This window comes from Malaclemys terrapin, chromosome 10 (assembly GCF_027887155.1).
Source record: "Malaclemys terrapin pileata isolate rMalTer1 chromosome 10, rMalTer1.hap1, whole genome shotgun sequence".
Lineage (NCBI taxonomy): Eukaryota > Metazoa > Chordata > Testudines > Emydidae > Malaclemys > Malaclemys terrapin.
The window spans coordinates 53,995,944-54,016,386 of record NC_071514.1 but is presented as its reverse complement, the minus strand read 5'-3'; the positions used below and the strand labels follow the sequence as shown (position 1 = coordinate 54,016,386).

General features: G+C 42.1%; 1 protein-coding gene across 2 annotated transcripts in view; it reads right to left on the bottom strand.

Moving 5' to 3' along the window:
- Window positions 1-20,443, bottom strand: part of CREBBP (CREB binding protein) — a 175,561-nt gene that overhangs the window by 33,025 nt on the left and 122,093 nt on the right. For both annotated transcript variants that reach the window (XM_054041404.1, XM_054041405.1), the window contains exons 14-19: window positions 19,220-19,639; window positions 18,352-18,531; window positions 17,917-18,103; window positions 6,586-6,704; window positions 2,051-2,290; window positions 1,456-1,544 (exon numbers count right to left, since the gene is read on the bottom strand). In XM_054041404.1, coding sequence (XP_053897379.1) covers window positions 1,456-1,544; window positions 2,051-2,290; window positions 6,586-6,704; window positions 17,917-18,103; window positions 18,352-18,531; window positions 19,220-19,639 — 1,235 coding nt within the window. The remainder of the gene's footprint in view (window positions 1-1,455; window positions 1,545-2,050; window positions 2,291-6,585; window positions 6,705-17,916; window positions 18,104-18,351; window positions 18,532-19,219; window positions 19,640-20,443) is intronic.

The following is a 20,443-nucleotide window of genomic DNA, read 5'->3' as shown; positions in this document are numbered from 1 at the left end:
ACGAAAAATCAACTGTATTGCAGAACCACGTTACTACATGAAAATGGCAGACAGTTAAATATGGTTTGGTGTTTTGAGTATATTCCTAATTGTGCTACAGCCCTGCAAAATACGAGACAGTAGCGCAATTTAGGAATAAAGATAAAATGTGGTTTTGCTCCATTTAGTCTAAGACTGAACTGCTTCACCTGTGTTGGATGCTACAGTTTTGTAAAGTGCCAACATGATTTTCTTAGTGCAGAGAGGGGTCTAACTGAGAGATCAAATTTAAAAGTGGTGACTGTCAATGTTTACTTCATAACTTAAATTAAAAGGCAATCTGCAGTACACCTCCAAGTTGGCATGGGGTCAAATCTTGTCAAGGCTTTGTCAAATCTCTGACAAGAAAAAGTTTCACACTATAACCTGAAAAATGTCTCCTCCTATAGTTTTTTAGAGCCACAGCTAATTTACATTTAGTAGCCTTTTTTAAAAGAAGCTAAAAGCTAACTTTTCCTTTCTTCTTTTAACAGATGTTACTCACTGCAGCACTGATGAATTAAAGTACACTAAATAGAAGCTGCACTCAATTGCTATAGATGCATTTTCTAAGAGTGGGGGGGAGATAAAAATATCAAAAATGATAGAGCTGTGTCATTTTGACATTTAAATTAATTCCAAACACTGTTTAATAAAATAGACCACCAACATGGATGGAATCATATACTCTTCCCTATATTAACCAGAGGACTATATTTTAAATAGTAACTTTATTTTTCCTCCCAGCTCCTGGTGACATCCTGGGTGTTATTATGGAAGTCAAACTTATCATGAACTCTCAAAGAAAACCTTTTACATTACATTTGCACAGTTACTATGAATATGCAATACAACAGACTCAATTTTGTTAAGATTACGAAGACTTCTCCATGAAACTGAGTTGAATTAAGAAGTTTTGTTTTACTAACAAGTTCTCCAGGTTCTAATTTTGTGCACCAACATATTAAAAATACCCAGATATAAATTAATTGGAGTGATCCACAAAGTCTTTTTCTTTCCAACATAAACCTTTAAGTTGATATCTCTCTGACAGTGATCTGAAGATATGTCTGCACATTTTTATTCAGAACTCTCTCAAGGCAAAAGATATGTTCTCCTAAATTGCCTTTTTTCCTCCCCCTCCCTAAGTCATGCTGAAAATTTCATGGAAAAATACAAACAACTTTAGTTAAGTGGTGCCATGTAAAGTCTATATACTGACAAGCATATAAATACCATGTACTATAAGCTGCAATGTAAAAAAACAAAGGGTTTATCTGCAAGAGGGCTGCACACAGAAGGACAATCAATAGGCTTATTTTCTGCAGATTTAGTAGAGAAAAAGGAAATGAGACGTTAATAATCATTCTGCTTAATATGTGCTAGGCTACAAAAAGACAAACGTTTCCTCAGCTAATGAAGGAATTTTGGACTTACCTATTCTGGTAACTGTAATAGGCAGCATCACGGGGAATAGTACACAGCTGCTTCCCGTAGCAGCACAAGGTCTGCGGAGAAAACTCATACTGCAAAACAAAGGCGAAAAAACTTTAAAATGTGATTTTACATTGTGAATATGCAACGTAGTGAACATGCTATAAAAGTATATTGTAATATACTGAGACGTGTTTATTAGATTCAAATGGATATGGATTGATGTGGATAGATCCTTGGCTGGAATAAAAAAGCTCAGCTTCCTTGACTTCAATGGAGCCAAAATGGCTTACTCCAGCTCAGGATCTGATCCTGTATCTGCATAAGAAGGTGCAAGATATGTGGGATTGTGTATAATAGCAAAATATTTCAACACTTCATACTGAAAATGATATCACCACCAGTGATAGAAATTTGGCTAGAATCCTTTAGATATTTTCTACTTCCTTACTATGTTGACATAAGTCTAATTTTTACTAGCCATTCCAACTAGTAGTTTAATTTTATTTAAAATAAATATCTAAAGGAGATTTTTCTTTTTTTACCTTCTTTGTCAAACTATTTAGTTTTTCAGCAATAATAAACTTGAAAAATATACCTTGCGTCCACAACAGTATCCAAGTGACTGCATGACAGGGTCAATCTCTTGTTCAAAGACCTCTGCGAGTTTAGTGCAAAACTTATAGACCCTGGAAGTCTTGCGATTGTAAAGCCAGGCATTGTTAAACATTAGCCAAACGTCATCCACATACTGCCACGGCTCTTGGTATTGCCCAGTATCCAATTTACGTTTAATGGTGGAAAGGTCCATAGGATTCTTCACAATGTCAAAGTAGTCCTTCAAAATACAAGAAATATCATCCATTATTTTAAGATGCACTTTTAGTTCCTACTATTTTGAACACATCCAAAAGGATTAAATGTCTCCACGAATATGTGCAAAGTAGTTTATTTTCAGGCTTACCTGGAGTTTAAATGGGGTTGGGCCTTGAGCAGAATGACCCCCTACACAGAGATGAACTGAACCCACCATAATGGACAGTGGGTAAAATTTTTAAAATTGCCCAAATGACTTAGCATCCAAAGTTTCACTGTAAGACAATAGGATTTGGCTCTTAAGTTACTTAGGCTAGGTCTACACTACCCGCCTGAATCGGCGGGTAGAAATTGTTAAAGTTGTTCAAACTTTTAATAGATCTCAAAGGAACTTCGAATTTTGGGAAACAGATTTAAAAACAAAAATATAAAAACCAAGATCCAAAGATCACTAAGTCACCAAGTTTCACGGACATAAAAAGCTCAAACTACACTATGGACAAATTCACAAGTCAAGTTCTGTGATGGGTGCTTGACCTAGCTATATTTGAAAGTTATTCTTCTAGTCTTGAACTGATGGGAACCTGCACGCACTCAACGCGCTGTTTAGTTTCCACCACAGAACCTAAGGTAGCAGATGATCACATTTTTCCTGTGTTGGTCTACTGTGCAGAACTTGCTCCCCCATGAAATTCCCTCATCCCGGCTCCACTTAAACAAAAAACAGAACATTTTGAAGCTTCGTCCACCCACATTCAAAGGTGTTTGTTGAATGATCACTATTGACCCCTATACTTATTACCTCCTCTTTCAAGCATGGCCCCTTCACTTGTTTCTGTGTGGTTGTACTTTAAGAATCTAATCTTTTATTATATTGCATTAGTTCTTATTTTGTTGTAAGGCACTCTGCAAAGTGTGTAGAGTTATCAGAGAGTGCAGAGAAAGCATGTTATTAAAAATCATCATTAGCCTTGTCACAACTTGGCTACATTCCAGATGGCCATCCGATGAGGCCATCACCTACTTAGGCTATGTTTACACTTTAACTGCTACAGAAGCACAACTGCACTGGTGTAACACTTCATTGTAGACACTCACTAGAGCAACGAGATGGCTCTCCCATCGCTGCAGTTAATCCACTTACCTGAGAGACAGTAGCTAGGTCAACAGAAGAATTATTCTGTCGACCTAGCACGGTCTACAACAGGGGTTAGGTCAGCTTAACTATGTCACTCAGGGTCTGGATTTTTCACACCACCAAGTGGCATAGCTGTGTCAACCTAACTTTTTAGTGTAGATCTGGCCTCACTCTATAGTATTGGAGGGATGCAAAAATGCAGCTTTTGAGACACGATTTTATGCTACAGTCTTATTTGGTGACTATAAAACACCAAAAATCTTATTGTGCTATAAAATCTGAATACATTCTTAGAATAACTCCGCTATAACTTTCATTTTCCTAGATCCAAATGATGACTGAAGATCTTCAGAAGAAAAAATAATCAGTGTTTAAAACATACATGGGATAATTTCGTTTAAGGAAAGGAAAAGTTAGGTTACTCACCCTGTGCAGAACTATAGTTCTTTGAGATGTGTGATGGGTGCTCTGCTTCAGGTGCGCATGCACCTCCTGATCCATTGATCAGAGATTTAGCAGTGTCTGTCCAGCCTGCACATGCACACTACACAACCGTGTGCCACACACAGAGTACATAGGGCTGCATAGGCAAACGGCCCTCTGTTCCGTCTCTATCCAAATGTTCAACAAACAACAGTCCGAAGCAGAGGGGATGAAGGGTGGGTAGTGGAGCACCGATAGGGGGACACACCTCAAAGAACCACAGTTACTCCACAGGGTAACCAACATGTTCTTCTTCGAGCATTCTTCCTATGGATTCTCCACTTAATCTCAACTATACATACAAAATGATGGGATCTAAATTAGTTGTTACCCCTCAAGAAAGAGATCTTGGAGTCTTTGGATAGTTCTCTGAAAACATCCACTCAATGTGCAGTGGCAGTCAAAATAGCTAACAATGTTAGGAACCATTAGGAAAAGAATACGAAGTCAGAAAATATAATGCCACAACAGAAATTCATGGTATGCCCACACTTTGAATAGCGTATGGAGTTCTGGTCGCCCCATCTCAAAAACGATGTCAACCAAAAAAGTCTAACTTCTTCTGGCTTTTTTCATAGGGGGTAGATCTCGAGTAATGCGGTTTGCCCACTTATTTACAGTATCCACCACCAGGGAATTAGGTGTAGGGTCCAAAAACAAAAATTCTGGGTCTCTAGGAGCAACATAGTATTTCTCACCCACCAAATTACAAGTTGTTGGGATAGTGGCAAGAGTGTGTGTCACAGTCTTTGTTGGATCCAGGAGCGCTTAATTAATGGAGAGTCCAGCAGCTTGTGTTGCGAGTCTTTGACCTCAAGAGGTATCTGAAGGGTGACAGCCACCCTCTTTCACAAGGTCCCTGAATTGTTCAAAATTGTTGGCTATTAGTGGTGGTGGAGACATGACTGCTTTGGCCAGATATGAGGATAAAACAGGAGTTTATGGGCAGCCTCCTTTATCAGCCCTAGTCTCCTGTTCTTTAAATGTCTACTGAACCCCCAACATGAGAAGAAGGAACTGTGCAACCCTACTCCCCGCCCCTAGTGCAACAGAGCCAGAGGTCTGGCAACTTGCTGCTGACACAACCCAAGGATCCCAGTACAGTAACTGGGAGGCCCCATACCAGAGAGTGGATGGTGCCCAGGACTAATCCCACCTTCCCTGTCATGGATGAGGATACAGGTTCCTGTATGGATGCTGAGTGGAACACTACACCGATAGGGGAGACGGACAATTCTCCTCAATCTCCTTCAATGGTGGGGCATCAGTAGAAAAAGGTGGAGAGCCTTGTGGTACTGGGAAACAATGTTAATCTGGAAACCAGGATCTTGGTACCAAGTTGTTTGGCACCCAGAAGTAGTGGAGACTCTGGCTTATCTAAAAGAGACAAGTCCCTGGAGTAAATGCCTGTGGTACTGAGTGGATCGATACTGTGCAATAGCTGAGGTGGATGGTACTGTCAATTTGGAACACGTTGGTGCCGAGGCTGAAAGTGTCCGGTGCTTTCATTAGTCCAGTACTGATGAAATGGTAAGTCTGACAGACACTGCCATTCTAAAGGAGTGTGCATCCTAGACTTCACCTCCCTGTCCTTCACAGATGGTACTGGGGGCCTGCCAGAGCCATGCTTCTCCAAAGTGCTCTAGAATCTCCCGGCTCCACCAGTGCTCGAGGAAGAACCTTTTGCCTCCGCAGTACCAAGCCAAGAGGTCAAGACCTCCAGCACCACAGACTTAGCATGCAATTGGGGCCTTTGGGAGCTGGCTTCTTGTGGTGGGAGACTGAGCTTCTCTTCTTTGGAGCTTTCCCTGAGTCCTCCAAAGTCTTCCCCTTTTAGGGGAGACCTGGGCTGAGGTCGGAAGGGCACTGGATCTGTCTGGAAACATATGTACTAGGGGAGGGGGGAATGTGTCCCCTGACATGACTTGATAGAAGGTGGAAGGGAGGGAATGCTCCATCATCAGAAGTCTCAGTTTGATCTCTCAATTCTTCCATACTCTAGATTTGAGAGCTAAGCTAAAGTTACACTTTTGCTAGATACAGAACTCTCCCAAGCAGCAGCTGCACTAAGAGTGACCGTTGCTGACTGGGATAGCCTCCTGACAAGAGAGGTAGTGTTTGAAAAAGGGAGAGGAAAAAGTCAATCCTCTCACTATCATCTAACCAATTCTATACTAAAGCAAGTAACACTAATCAGAAACACTAAACTTACTAAAAGAACAACTGTAGAACACGCTGAAGAATGGACGAGGCAGACATGCTAGAGCTCCATCTCAGGTCAAGGCAGCGAAGAAGGAACTGAGGATGGTTCACCTGTGCAGCCCTATATATCCTTGATAGGTGGCCCAAGGTTGTATAGAGCACAGGTGGGGACCAAACAGACACTGCTAACGGAACGTCTCCAATGAAGGGGCTTGAGAAGCCCATTTTCACCTAAAGTGGAGCACCCATATGGTCACTACTCGAAGAAGAGCAACTTGTACATTCTGGTTCCCATGGAAATTCAGACATTCATTCTTACCTCTTAACTGGAACTCAAGGAGAGAAAACTTTAAGGGCACACAGCTGATGTTCCCATGGCCATATACAACTTGAACAAGCACAAAGATATTAGGCAAATGAGTTTACAAAAATAAGAATTATGAGATATACATGCATATATACATATACCACGAAGGCTTTTAATGTTAACTCACTGGAATCCCTAGGAGCTGAGGATCCACAGGCTGTCTGAAAGGAAGGGACTCTGGGTCCTGCCGGTACAATGCTTCAAGGGTAGGCATGAGAGCCTGGCGCAGCTCTTCAGGTTTAAAGACTGTTTTAAAACAAACAAAAACCCCAAACACAGTTAAAATATAAAGAAAAGAACTTCCCTCAGATATTAAAACTGCTCTGTTCTATATACTTTAAGACAGAATTTTGTCATTATCAAATAATTTCTCATCTCCAAACAACTAGGTTCATTATTCCTAATGTGTTTTTTTCATTCTGCTGTGCAGATCGGAGGCAGAACTAGACCTGAATCACTAGGACACTTTGGCTTTGCCTTTCTTGAAACCTTGCCAGAGAGTATTTCCAGAATTTCAACATATTTATTAACTTCACGACTGCAGATTAACAATCCTACCCTGTTAAAGAGATCTTTCTACTGGGCAGAGAGGGAAATTTTTAATGAGGGATGGAATAGAGCACCTGGCCAGTCAAAGAAAAGATAATCAGTTAAGAACGATTCCCCTCCACCCCCCAAATACAGCCATGTCTTTTACCCCTACTGAGATTTTTAAAGCAAAGAAAACTGCAGGGAGGGACTAAAATCTGCAGAAAACTGTATGTCCAAGTTCTATTGTCTATAATATGGACAAATTACCAGATAGCTTGATAAGTGGCATAAGAAATTTCTGATCAGGATTTAGTAACAGTATCAGTATTCCAAAATCAGTTACACCTTCCTGAAACACAGTTTCAGCCACCCAGTAACGGATGATTCTGATGCCTTGTTTTGCTCTCAGCAGTGGATTGACAGGACAAGAAAGGAGATTTTCTGAAAAATCTTGAAATAATTATGGAGTGCTCTTTGCACATCCAAAATATATCAGACTTATTATTTTGGATGAACATAGCCTTGACAAAAAGGAGGAGGGAGGGAAGACTTCCTCCTGACAGCAGTGAAAAATGCGCATTAACCTTAGGAATGAATGTTGGGTGTAGGAAAACCACCGCACAGTTTAAAAATTTGCGTTGCTGAGAGGATGAAGACTTTTGCTGAAGAGGTCCAAGATGAAGTTTTGTTAAGGCATTCAAATCCAGGTGGAGAGTTTCGGGGATTACTCTGTATAGCCTTCTACAGCTTATTAATGGTTTTTGTCCTCAGAAATTGCCTGTCGTGGAGAGGAGATTAGTCGGTTTGTCCACACCCAAAATATTTGATATTGTCAAAGTATGCTAATACAGAGTGTTGGCCTTCAGACCTAGAGACAAGGAGTTTGACATTACTGTAATTTATACTGCAAAGTGGTATCAAGTGCTGTCATTATGATTGGATAGAACTTGACCCCATCTTGACACTGTAAAAAGCAACAGAGGGTCCTGTGGCACCTTTCAGACTAACAGAAGTATTGGAGCATAAGCTTTCGTGGGTGAATGCCCACTTCATCAGACGCAAGTTGGAATGAGTTTATAACCACAGACTCAAGTAACTATTTTTTTAATTGCTTCTTCTTAATATCCAAGTGGATTAATGGGGCTCAGATTCTGGGTGGTAAAAGGAACATTAAGTAAATATCTCTCTTCGGGAGGACTGTGAAGAAAAGAAGCAGAGGTAGAAGAGAGGATTATTTGAGATGAAATCTGCATAACATGGCCACCAAGGTCAGAGAGGTGCCACTAATAAAATGGAGGATTTTCTCAGTCAGATCTCATCTGTTCTGAAGATCAGAGATGCTGAAGGACAGATAGGAGCTGTTTTAGATAGGCTTTGGAGACAGTGTCTAAGGCAGCATGTCTGGTAAAGAACAGCATGCTTTTAGTATTTTGTTTGGATGTAAAAAGTTCCAACTATTGCCATTCTTGACTAGTAGAGACTCCATTCCATGGATTCACCCACTTCCTGCTCAGCCAGCTGAACACAGGATGAACTCCCTCTAGGTATTAAGAATTCCTTTATTCTTGCGAAAGGATTTGTAATCCCTACCTTAATGCTTTGGAGAGGGAAACGATTTCTTTACTGATAACTTTGACAAGAAACTTCCAGAAAAGCTTTCCCCAAGAATATTTGGAACCTGACACGAGATGTTTAACTTGTAAATCTGTTTTTTGTTATCTTAACTAATGGTGCCTTCTGCCCATTGCAACTGTCTTCAGAAGTGAAATGAATCCAGAAAGAAGTCTTAAATAACTGCTGCTGCTGAAGAAATCTCTGAAACACTGATTTAAGTTCCCTGGATTGTTTTTGGCACTTCCTCCTGGAAACTGTCAGCCAAGGCAAAAATAATTCATGCAAAGCAGGTGGAAGCTACAAGACAGTTGGGATGCAGCCAGCACCTTGCAGACCTCATGGAGCGCTCATTCCAGTCTCCTAGTCATGAGTATCATATGCAGGAATTCTCCTTCCGAAGGGATCCACGTTCTCCTGAGAACTTTTGAGATTGCTTAGAAAGTCTTTTATTAAGAAACTCCCACTTACATTTTGTGGCATTCTCCAAGAAGGAACGAAATGGGATGCGGAATTTCTTTTTAGAGGAAAAGAGAAAGTTCCTCCTACTGGCTGTGCAGTCTTGGTGGTGTGGCTTGGATACTTTGGAATTTAATGGTTCTGGATTATTTCATTTAATAGATTTTAAGGCCAAAAGAGATCACTATAATAATCTAGCCTGACCTTCTGCATAACAGGACATAGAATTTCCTGGACATTGAGCCCACTAACCTGTAGCTAAGCTAGAGTACATCATTTAGAAAAATATCCAGTCTTTAAAAGACTAAAAGAGATGGAGAATTTACCATATCCCTTGATATGCTGTTTTAATGTTTAATTACCCTCTCTGTTAAAATCTGCATCTTATTTTCAGTCTGAATGGTTTTTTTTTGTTTTTTGTTTTTTTAAACACACCTCAGCTTACAGACACTGGATCTTGTTATGCCTTTCCCCCCGAAATATATAGGTAACTGATCATTTCACAATTTAGCCTTCAAAGTTTTAGGAGGAAAAAACCTCTTTAGTTTCATCTTCAGAATCGTCGGCTTCTTAAGGTATGAAAAATAAGGCGAAGAATGCTTGTGGGCAGGGGATTTCTTCTTTTCTTCCTATGGTGTTCAGATTCCTCCAGAGGGGAAAAAAATTCCTTTTATAGGGCTTTTCTTTTTGAGAAACAATTCTCTGGGTTTTCCTTTTCAGGAAAGAAGTCCTGTGAATATGGGAAAGATGAACAGAAGCTAGCGTTAAACCACCACATATCCCATTTTGTCTTGGTGTGTGATGGCTGAAAGAAACATGACCTTTGCCTATATCATCATCATCAATTATCTGTTAAGTACCAACATTATACCGTAAATTGCTTTAGAGGGAGTCCTGGTTGAAGTCATTCAGGGGAAAACTCTTAGAGAAGATTAGAGCAGCATCCTTGAAATTACTGAAGACAGTATTTTTGGTTCTCTATTTACTTGTAATCTTTTCAGTAGAGGATCCTGTTGGGTGGGGAAAATATCAACTTAGTTGGGAGGCTTCTGAACAGCTGAAATGAAGTGCTCCTTCAAGTCTACCTAGGAAGATTCCAGGGAGAGATATCAAGCAGTCTTGAATTAATAAACATTCCAAACTGTCCTTGCTTTGTGAAGGAAGGGGGCAGAGAGAGGGGGACAGGAAAAAGCTTAGCCTGCAAAAGAAAAAAAAAGGTTCCCTTCCATGGTGTATTTGAAGTGGGGCAGAACCTCATTTTCAGAGAAAATGGATATGGGAGAGGTTGCCCTCATTTGTAATGCACGCTTTGTGAAGAGCCTGCAAAATAACTTTTGGTCATTTTATAATGAGAGCTGTTTTCAGTCACTCTTAACCTTCCCTTAAGTCCCGCTACTTGGGCTGAAATTTTCCATGCTTGGTCTCTGACCAAAGGTAGACTTTTGGTATCTGAGCAGAGCTTCAAAAGACAAGGAGAATGAAGCTTCTTTTTTATCTATATTTTAAATAGAAATTTCATAAAGGCAGTTACATTAAGAGAGCATTACAGTTGCATGCTTCAGAATTTAATCAGGAAATGCCATATTTTTCTACAATTATAGGTCTTGTAGTACTGTGTACCAGCATGCATTCTAACCAATCCATGAAAGTAATTTAAATGAAAAGTACACAATAAGCCAAAGCTTAATGCAGACTAACCATTAACAGAGTAATAGTTAAAATATTTTGGCATATATAAATCACTCACATTTCCAGTTAAGGGAAGCTTTGCTGCTGTTTGAAAAGAAATTGTATAATACGTGGCTAGGACTAAGTTATTAAAATACTTGGTTAGAGAGAAAACATTACAGAATTTGTCAATAAAGATATTCTAGACCATTCTGACAACGAAATTTGTGTTACTACATCATGTAATAGTTTTTGCAAGATTTTAGGGAAAAAGTTTATATGTTATGATTGGGAAATAATGTTACACTGAAATTATAGACGATATTATAATGCATATAAATGATGTACAGTGGGAAGGTTTTGCATACAATCTCAACTTCGGTATTTTTTCAGAGTGCTTTGCTTAACCTTCATTTTGTATTTATATGGAATTACATTAAGCATCCAAGAAGCATGGAAGAGTAAAATACAATTAAGTGCATATAACAAAACGTTATACAGAATCTTACCAACCCATCTGTTCTGTCACCGGTTTTCTTACTTTTTTTATTAACAATACAAACAGTAAATCAAGTGACAACATTGTAGCTGCAATCAGTGAAGCTTCTTTAATTGCGTGCAGAAGTTTCTATTGAGACTCTTTCCTTCCTTCCCTTATAATCTGATTACTAAAGCATTCTCTACAGTAACTTGGAATGCAGCAATTATGTACCAGAAGTCCCAGTAATAAATATTACCATTAGTAGCTAGCACTTGGCAATATATAACTATTAATTGTAGCATGAGTGTCTAACTACTGGTAATGAGCGATTAAGGTTCATAATGTTGCTTTAATAACTTAAATATTAGAAAAGGTTCATGATTGCAGTGTGCAGAATAATCCACTTAGGCTGCTCATCCAGGTATACTAATCAAATTACACATGTACAGACTAATCTGAGTGGATTACACAATAATTTGCCTGAGTGATGGGAGGTAATTTCTCTTTCATAATTAAGTTAATTACTACTACAGTGGTAGTAGTACCACTCCCACCTGTTTATGCTCTCTGTTTGTGTGTATATATATCTCCTCAATATTTATTCCACTCTGTATGTATCCGAAGAAGTGGGCTGTAGTCCACGAAAGCTTATGCTCTAATAAATTTGTTAGTCTCTAAGGTGCCACAAGTACTCCTGTTCTTTTTACCACAGTGGGCTTTTCCTTTTTGTCATCCTGCCTTCAGTCCATAGAAGATATATCAATCACTGAGATAGGGCTTAACTTGGCCACTCTTGAAACCCTGCCAGTTCCGTTTGGCCTCCATGGAGGATCACACATACTCTGAATTAGCTTCCCTACTTCCACAAAGCCATGAGGTTCTCTCTACAAAACAGGCTTAAAATTTTCACATTTAACTTTTATTGCTGCTTTTTTGAGCATAATTAGGTGGTGTTTTTCCTGGCTTGAGAGATGGGTTTTTCTACACCAGAGCCTGCAACAGTGTTCACGTGAAGAAGTGGACAACAATCCACTGAAGAAGAATCATGGCAGTAAGTTCCTGTTACTTACCTGTAACTGGAGGTTCTTCAAGATGAGTGATCCCTATCTATATTCCACTGAGGGTAACACGCATGCTCCACATGTCCGGAGCTGGAGATTTTGAAAGCAGTAGTGTCCGTTGGTCCGTGAATGCACCCTTGCTCCACCTCATGGTTTTGTCTGAGGCGGCGATAAAGGGCAGGGCGGACCAACCATGCCCTCAGTTCCTTCACCACCACAATTCAAGAGAGATCCACAGCATAAGGGAAGGAGGGTGGGACTGGAATACAAATAGGAACCATACATCTCTAAGAACCTGCAGTTACAGGTAAGTAATCACCTCTTCTTTTCTGAGTGATGATCCATACTGTATTCCATTGAGGGTGATTAACAAGCAGTACCTAGTCATGAGGAGGGGTGCGTGAGGAGATAACAGAACTGATGACTGGACAACAGCTCTGTGGAATGGGGCATTCATCACAGAATCTTGTTCCAAGGCGTAATGTGAAGCAAAAGTATGTACCGAACTCCAGGTGGCCGCCCTACGTATGTCCATAAGCACGGATATAATTGATGCTTACGCTCTTGTGGAGTGGGCTCATACCAAGGGGTGGAGACAGTCCCAGTAACCAATAGCAGAGCATAACGCACCCCAAAACTTACTTAATGCTCTGAGTGGATATCACCTATCTCTTAATCCTTTCTGTTATAATGATAAATAGTCAGGGAGACTTCCTGAATGATCTCATTCTCTGCAGGTAGAAAGCCAAGGCCCTGCAGACGTTGAGGGAGTGAAGGCACTCTCCTCCACTAAGGTGCAAGGCTTCGGGAAGAAAAGCAGGTAAATGTATCGGCTGATTAAGGTAAAAGTGGAATATGACCTTTGGCAGAAACTTGTGGTGCATACGCAAAGAAACCTTGTTCTATAGAACACCGCAACTGTTTATTACATCAACAAACAAAGGGGCATGCAATCGCTAGTGCTTTGTGCAGAAACGATTAGTCTGTGGGATTGGTGCATCGCCCACAAAATCCTGTCGTCAGCGGCCTATCTTCTGGGGACTCAGAACGTGATTGTAGACTCTGAGCAGGCAGTTCATGGCTGACCCTGAATGGGAACTCCACGACGCCATAGTCATAGTCCTTCACCCGATGAAGGACTCCAACCACAGGCCTCTTTGCCTCCCATATCAACAACAAATGCACCCAGTATTCCTGCCTGCTCTCTTCCAGCTCATGTGGTTCCCGTGGTGCCACCATTAGAACCAGGCTCTGACTTCTTGGCATCAGAGACTTGGACGTAGCACAGGTCCACCCCTCCCATACTGTTGATACAACTATCCAAAGACTCTGCTGACTCAGTGAGAGTACCTTCCCTTTCCCTAGCAAAGGAGCCACTGGTACCCCACTCCTCGGGACCCACCACAGCAAATGAAGGATCCTCCTTTGGGCCCTATTGGGTGTCCTGGCCTCAGTATAGACCTTCAGAGCCTTCCCATTCAGCATGAGAGGAGTGCCCATCACCCTTCTTTGACAGTCATCGAGTAGGTGTTCAGAACCAGTGTTGGAGGCTGAACTGCTTAGCCTGGCTCCACCGGCACCGCCGGAAACTGAGTGATTCCCTTCATCATTCTCAGATGCTGTGGTGTCATCAGCTCCCTCATATTAGCTAAATATGACTTGCTTACTTATGGCTTGTTGGCGGACTTTGCAGACAAGCCTCCCCCAACAGAATCGTGCCTCCTTCCTGACTATCTTGGAGAAAGGCAAACTGGTCGCAAGGACAATGCTCCAGGCCATGGCGGATGTGGTGTGGAAGCAGAGACACATGTGTATAACCCTCAGAGGAATACAATAGGGACCATCACTCAAAAAAAAAAAAAATCCTTATTTTATTTCTTAGCCCTGGTCTACACTACGGGGTTAGGTTGAATTTAGCCGCGTTAGGTCAATGTAAAAATGACTGCGTCCACACAACCAACCCCGTTCTGTCGACCTAAAGGGCTCTTAAAATAGACTTTGGGGTAGTGCAGACGCAAATCGATAGTATTGGCCTCCGGGAGCTATCCCAGAGTGCTCCACTGTGACCGCTCTGGACAGCACTTTGAACTCCCATGCACTATCCAAGTACATAGGAAAAGCCCCGGAAACTTTTGAATTTAATTTCCTGTTTGGTCAGAGTGGCGAACTCAGCAGCACAGGTGACCATGCAGTCCCCCCAGAATTGTAGAGCATAGAAACATCTCCATCCCTGAGGTTATAGCAGATTAGAAGGCGAAAAAAATGCACTTGCGATGACATGTTTTCCGAGCTCATGCAGTCCTACCGCACTGGTATGGCACAGCTTAATGCATGGAGGCATTCAGTAGCAGAGGCCAGGAAAGAATTAAGTGAGCACGAAGAGCAGAGGCAGGACGCGATGCTGAGGCTAATGGGGAGCAAACATACAAGATGAAGCGTCTGTTGGAGCTGCAGGAAAGCCAACAAGAGCACACACCCCCAACTGCATCCACTGTATAACTGCCTACCCTCCTCCCCAGGTTCCATAGCCTCCTCACCATGATGCCCAGGAAGGCGGGGGAGAAGAGGCGGCTCCGTGCACCCAGCCACTCCACTGCAGAGGATGACCCAAGCAACAGAAGGCTGTCATTCAAACAGTTTGATTTTGTGTGTGGCTACAATAAGCAATGTGGCCTTGCCCTTCCCTCCTCCCCCACCCCACCCAGGCTACCTTGTCCGTTATCTCTTTTTTTTTTTCTAAATTAATAAAGAAAGAATGCATGGTTTCAAAACAATAGTTACTTTACTTCGAAGGGGAGAGGATGGTTTGCTTACAGGGGATTAAAATCAACAAACGGGGCGGGTTTGCTTCAAGGAGAAACACACACAACTGTCACACCAAAGCCTGGCCAGCCATGAAACTGGTTTTCAAAGCCTCTCTGATGCACAGCGCGCCTTGCTGTGCTCTTCTAATTGCCCTAGTGTCTAGCTGCTCAAAATCGGATGCCAAGCGATTTGCCTCAACCTCCCACTCTGCCATAAATGTCTCCCCCTTACTCTCACAGATATTATGGAGCACACAGTAAGCAGCAATAACAATGGGAATTTTGGTTGCGCTAAGGTCTGATCTAGTCAGCAAACAGCGCCAGCGAGCTTTTAAATGTCCAAAGGCACATTCAACCACCATTCTGAACTTGTTCAGCCTATAGCTGAACTGCTCCTTACTATTGTCCAGGCTTCATGAGCCATGTGAGCAAGGGGTAAGGGTGCGACCGCATGGTGCTGCCGGCTGGGAGAGCAGCTTGAGGCAGACGTCTCCAGCTCACATGATATTCCAGGCAGGACTGAATCTCCATGAGATGAAACTTGAAGAGAATGACCTGGAGTCTCTGGCTCCCAGTCGGTGCTCTAAGAGGAGTATGGCCATGTCTGTCCAGGCGCCACTGATCGACCTCACTGAGGAGGATTCCAAGGAGTCCCTCCAGAGCAGCAGTACCACATCTGCCAGCAGCACCCAGGAGGACCAGAATGTATCCCCTGAGCTCATCGCTGGGGAGCAGGAGAGCAGAGTTGCAGGGAAAGTGGTGGAATACCAGGATGGGAAAGATTTTGGAATTGGGGAAGATCAAGGGCTTCTCCTGGTGGCCTGCAATCATCGTCTCCTACAGAGTCACGTCCAAACATCAGGCAATCTCCGGAATGCACTGGGTGAAATGGTTTGGGGATGGGAAGTTCTCCGAGGTTTCAGCAGACAAGCTGGTGGATTTGATGGCTTTTAGGCAGCATTCAACCACTCCACGTTTAATAAGCTGGTCTCCTATCGACGAGCTGTACACCATGCCCTGGAGATTCCTAGGAGCCGGGCAGAGAAGATGTTCTCAGAACCCCCGGCCAAGTGGCTAAAGACTAACTTCTGCAACAACAGCAAGGAGCGGGTAGAGGAGGACCAGAGCAGAGAGCAAATGGTTTCCGAAGTCACAAACAACAACAGGAGCCTTGAAGACAGTTGTTTATCATGTGGGAGAAAAAACCCAGCCACATTCCACCCGCTGTTTGAGGGGGGCCTTTGACAGACTTGCAGGGATCAATTCCTGGAGCTCTTCTACATGTACGACTAGGACGGGTACCAGTCCTACTGCACCATCTGCTGCAAAGGCAAGGAGCTGCTGCTGTGTAGCAATGCCAGCTGCCGCAGGTGCTTCTGTGTCGAATGCTTGGAGGTCCTGGTAGGGCAAGGTACCTCAGCCAAAGCAAAAGCTGCAAGACTTCTTCACCAGCGACAAAGGACAGGAATATGATGCACCTACAATCTAAAAAGGCCCGCACATTTCCCAGAGTCACTACCCTCGATAACAGAACGTCAATGATTGCGCATTGGCTACTTGGATCACAGCAGCCCCCACAGTAGACTTGCCCACAACAGCAGCAGGGACGGTGAGCTGAGTGGGCTCCATGCTTGCCGTGGTATGGTGTCTGCACGGGTAACCCAGGGAAAAAAGGCGCAAAATGATTGTCTGCCGTTGCTTTCACGGAGGGAGGGGCGACTGATGGCGTGTACCCCAAACCACCCACGACAATGTTTTTGCCCCATCAGGCATTGGGGAGCTTAACCCAGAATTCCAATGGGCACTGGAGACTGCGGGAACCGTGGGATAGCACAGTGCACCGCTCAGTAAGTCGATGCTAGCCACGATAGTACTACTTTTTCCTTTTGAACTAGAGAGGAAAATATAGCAGATAGGTACCAACAATCTATGTTCAAACTAACCATATCCAAAACACTAATTCTGTAGACTGACTTGATCAGAGTGGTGGTCACCATCATGCAAACTTCTGTGGAACAGGCTTTGGGCCAGCACACTTTTAAAGTGATGGCACTCTCAAGGCAGCTGCACTGGGTATTTTTCCTTTTAAACGTTTTAGGGCCAGTATACCAGTCTAACTGTAAAAAAATTAAATTCAGGAACTGAGTTCAGTCCCTAATTCTCAGGCCAACAAGGGCTAATGACAATATGGACGCTGCGCACACAGCCTCTTGAGGGAAAGGGGTGTATCCCGTGATTCATCAATAATCCTTCTGACTAAATCAAGGAGAGGTTATGGAGGGAGCTACTTCCACATGATCTTCTGGCTGGAGGATGTCACCACAACAAGAATTCTTGGACAGCAGGGATGAAGTGAAAACAGAACCTGGAAAGAATTCACAGGACTTAGAGGACCTCTGTAGGAAAACGTTCTAAGTGAATTCAGTCCTCATGAAATAGCACTGGCCAAAGTCAGATACATGCATACAACACCTACCTACGTAATTACCCTACAATTCAACTCGGTCCTGAACTGAAATCAATCCCTTACTATCCTGGCTTTGGCCCTTCTGCACAGAGACTGGTTATTGTGAAAAAGCCAAACTGATGTTATCATTGACAGTAATGTTAAGTGGAAATCAGGATGATATCAAAACCTTACTTTTCACTTGTGATCCAAGAAAAGATAGAAGAGTACTGCTTTCCAAGAGGAAAAAGGCTAGCACATTAACTCATCGTTTCAGCCCCCCATTTGTGGTGTTAGTGCATACGCGCAAACAGAGGGACCTCCTGGTTGGCTTAAAGACTGCAGGAGACAAAACCAAAAAAAATTATAGCAAGGACTCCCATTTCTATATACGTACTCTTTTTACGGGGCTGAGATGGTGATGTAGATTGTGAAGTGGTGCCATTAGTGCCACTGTCCTCTTCCTCTTTAGGTTCTACCTTGATATCAAGTTTCTTTTCTTCTACCTCCATTGGCTCCTGTTTCGACTCTGCCACATCTATTTCTTCTTTCACTTGGCAAGATCCTTGTAAATCCTCCTCCAGCTTAAGAAAGGAAGAGATGAGATGAAACTACACATAGAATTTGTAGTTTGAGACACTATATAAGTTTGGAGTGTCAGTAGCCTGATACACAATAAAGCACGATACATAGGGCTTCCACCAGAGTGAAAAATCAGAGTTTTCCATTAACTAATATTTTCTCTTGTCAGCTTGGCTCACTGATTCACACTCATCTTATTTTAGCTCTTATATATTATTGCGCTAATTAACTGTGAAGGAATTTCACTTACCTCAGTCTTAGGTTCCACTTGTGTTTCACAAGGCTCTGGCTCAATTTCTTCATTTTTAATCTCTGGTTTGCTTTCTAGCATTGGTGCCTCAGGTCCCAGTTGCTGGGAGTTGATATCGGCACTGGCAACTGAGCCGGGGGTGGGCACTCTGTTATCAATACTAGCTGCTGCCTGGGATAACTGATGTAAAAAGGTACAAAAATCAGAACATTGAGGAAATCTATAGAAATATTAATTTGTCTTGCTAAGAGGAATAATACAAAATTATACACAAAAGGATCATCTGAAATACCACCACTCCTGGGTCTGATACTCACTAAAACTAAACTCTGGATACCAGAACACAGATCTCGAGTTATACAGAGTAAAGTCAGGAATGAGTTTATCATCTGATGCATTAGCATCTTCTGTTGATAAAGCAACTGTACGGTGGATAGTACACACTGATTACCATGCAGTCTCTTTCTACCCATCTTTAAAAACCGTGTGTGAATTTAACGATCATGAAGGTGAAAGACTAATGATCCCGACTAGAGCCAAACATAGCACAGGCAGATTATGTACAAGCTTCCCACGCACAGCTGTAGAAACATTCTGTAGTATTTTTAATCCTAGTATTTGAAATCACAACTAACATGGCTGCTGAGAACATTTGGATGAATGCATTTTGTTTGCATATGGATCAAAATACATAAATAAATATCTATTCTAACATATATCTTCCACGGTAAAACAGAAGCTACTGTTGCTATGGCATAAGGATTCTGCAATCTGTAATTCTATGGCACAGTACTATACAGGGGAAAGTTCATTGTTGAATGTTTAGGTTTCAGTTGCATTTGGACCAAATAAACTAGCTGATACTTACTGGAGTGCCAGGAGGCTGTGCCTGCACAGATGTTGGCTGTTGCTGAGATGGTTGTGGGGTTGGCACAGACTGGGGTTGTACTGGAGTCTGAGGTTGTGGTGTAACTTGAGCCTGTGCTGCAGTTTGTCCTGTAGGTGTACTCTGTGTCTGTGTTGCATTTGGAACAGAGCCAGGTGTTGGTGTAGGAGTCTGTCCTGAAGAGGAGACTGGTGTGGATGGCTGAGTAGGTGCTGCTGGCTGAGGAGGAGTCATTCCAGGTGGGGTTTGGTGTTGGATAGGTGGCTTGCCAGCTGCATTGGATACAGGAGGTGCAGTCTGATGTAGAGGTGGCTGGGTCGCTGGTGGACATGATAGCTGACCATTCTGTGGTCCTAGCATATTCATGGAGTTCGGAATAGCAGCACTGGGAACCTGCCCCTGCTATAAAAAGAGAGTTCTTAATGTACTCCAAAAATGCTGCTCCAAAATTGAGTCATATTTACTTGGACATTCTAAGAGCATTAAATGTCTTACAAGAGTAGCAGTTTAGATCACCATATATTTTTAATATTTTATTTACAATAAACACAGGGTTGCTATCTCAAATGCGCAGGTTCTGACCACATAAAATCACCAATAATTTTCAATAGCTTTTGCTCCTTTTATATTGTTCTACTAGCATAAAGGAGATGGAACCCAGATAGCACTCCCCATAGGCAGCCATTCAAGAGCTACGTTGTGCCATGGGCTAGGTAGAGGCAAGGATTCAGAGGACACAAAGTGGCTTAAAGTTCCCCACAACCTAGGCTGCACCTACTGAGCTACATTGATCAGGAGGGCATCTCAGAATTGTGTCCCTTGTGTTTACTATACACAATACACCTGAAAATGTAATTGTTTTTACCCTGACTTAACTATTTTGGATATTCAAAAAGATTGTGGATCCACATTTCAAAGTCAAGCAACATTATAAAATTGAAATAGTACAAGGTGCTATGTGCATATGTTTTAATATTATATATTTTACTAAATGCTGCATCAGACAAACTAGAATGGGTGGAGGGAGAATCAGGGAGAGTAGACCGTGCTAATATGCCTTCATCTGATTTCTATTTAAAATCTTCATACAAATATTTAAGTATTTGAATAAATCTAAATAAAACAATATAAAGAAATATGAATGAATTATAGGTAGTAAAATGTCATATTGTTAAAATGCTTTTATATTGCCTTATAAATATTTTT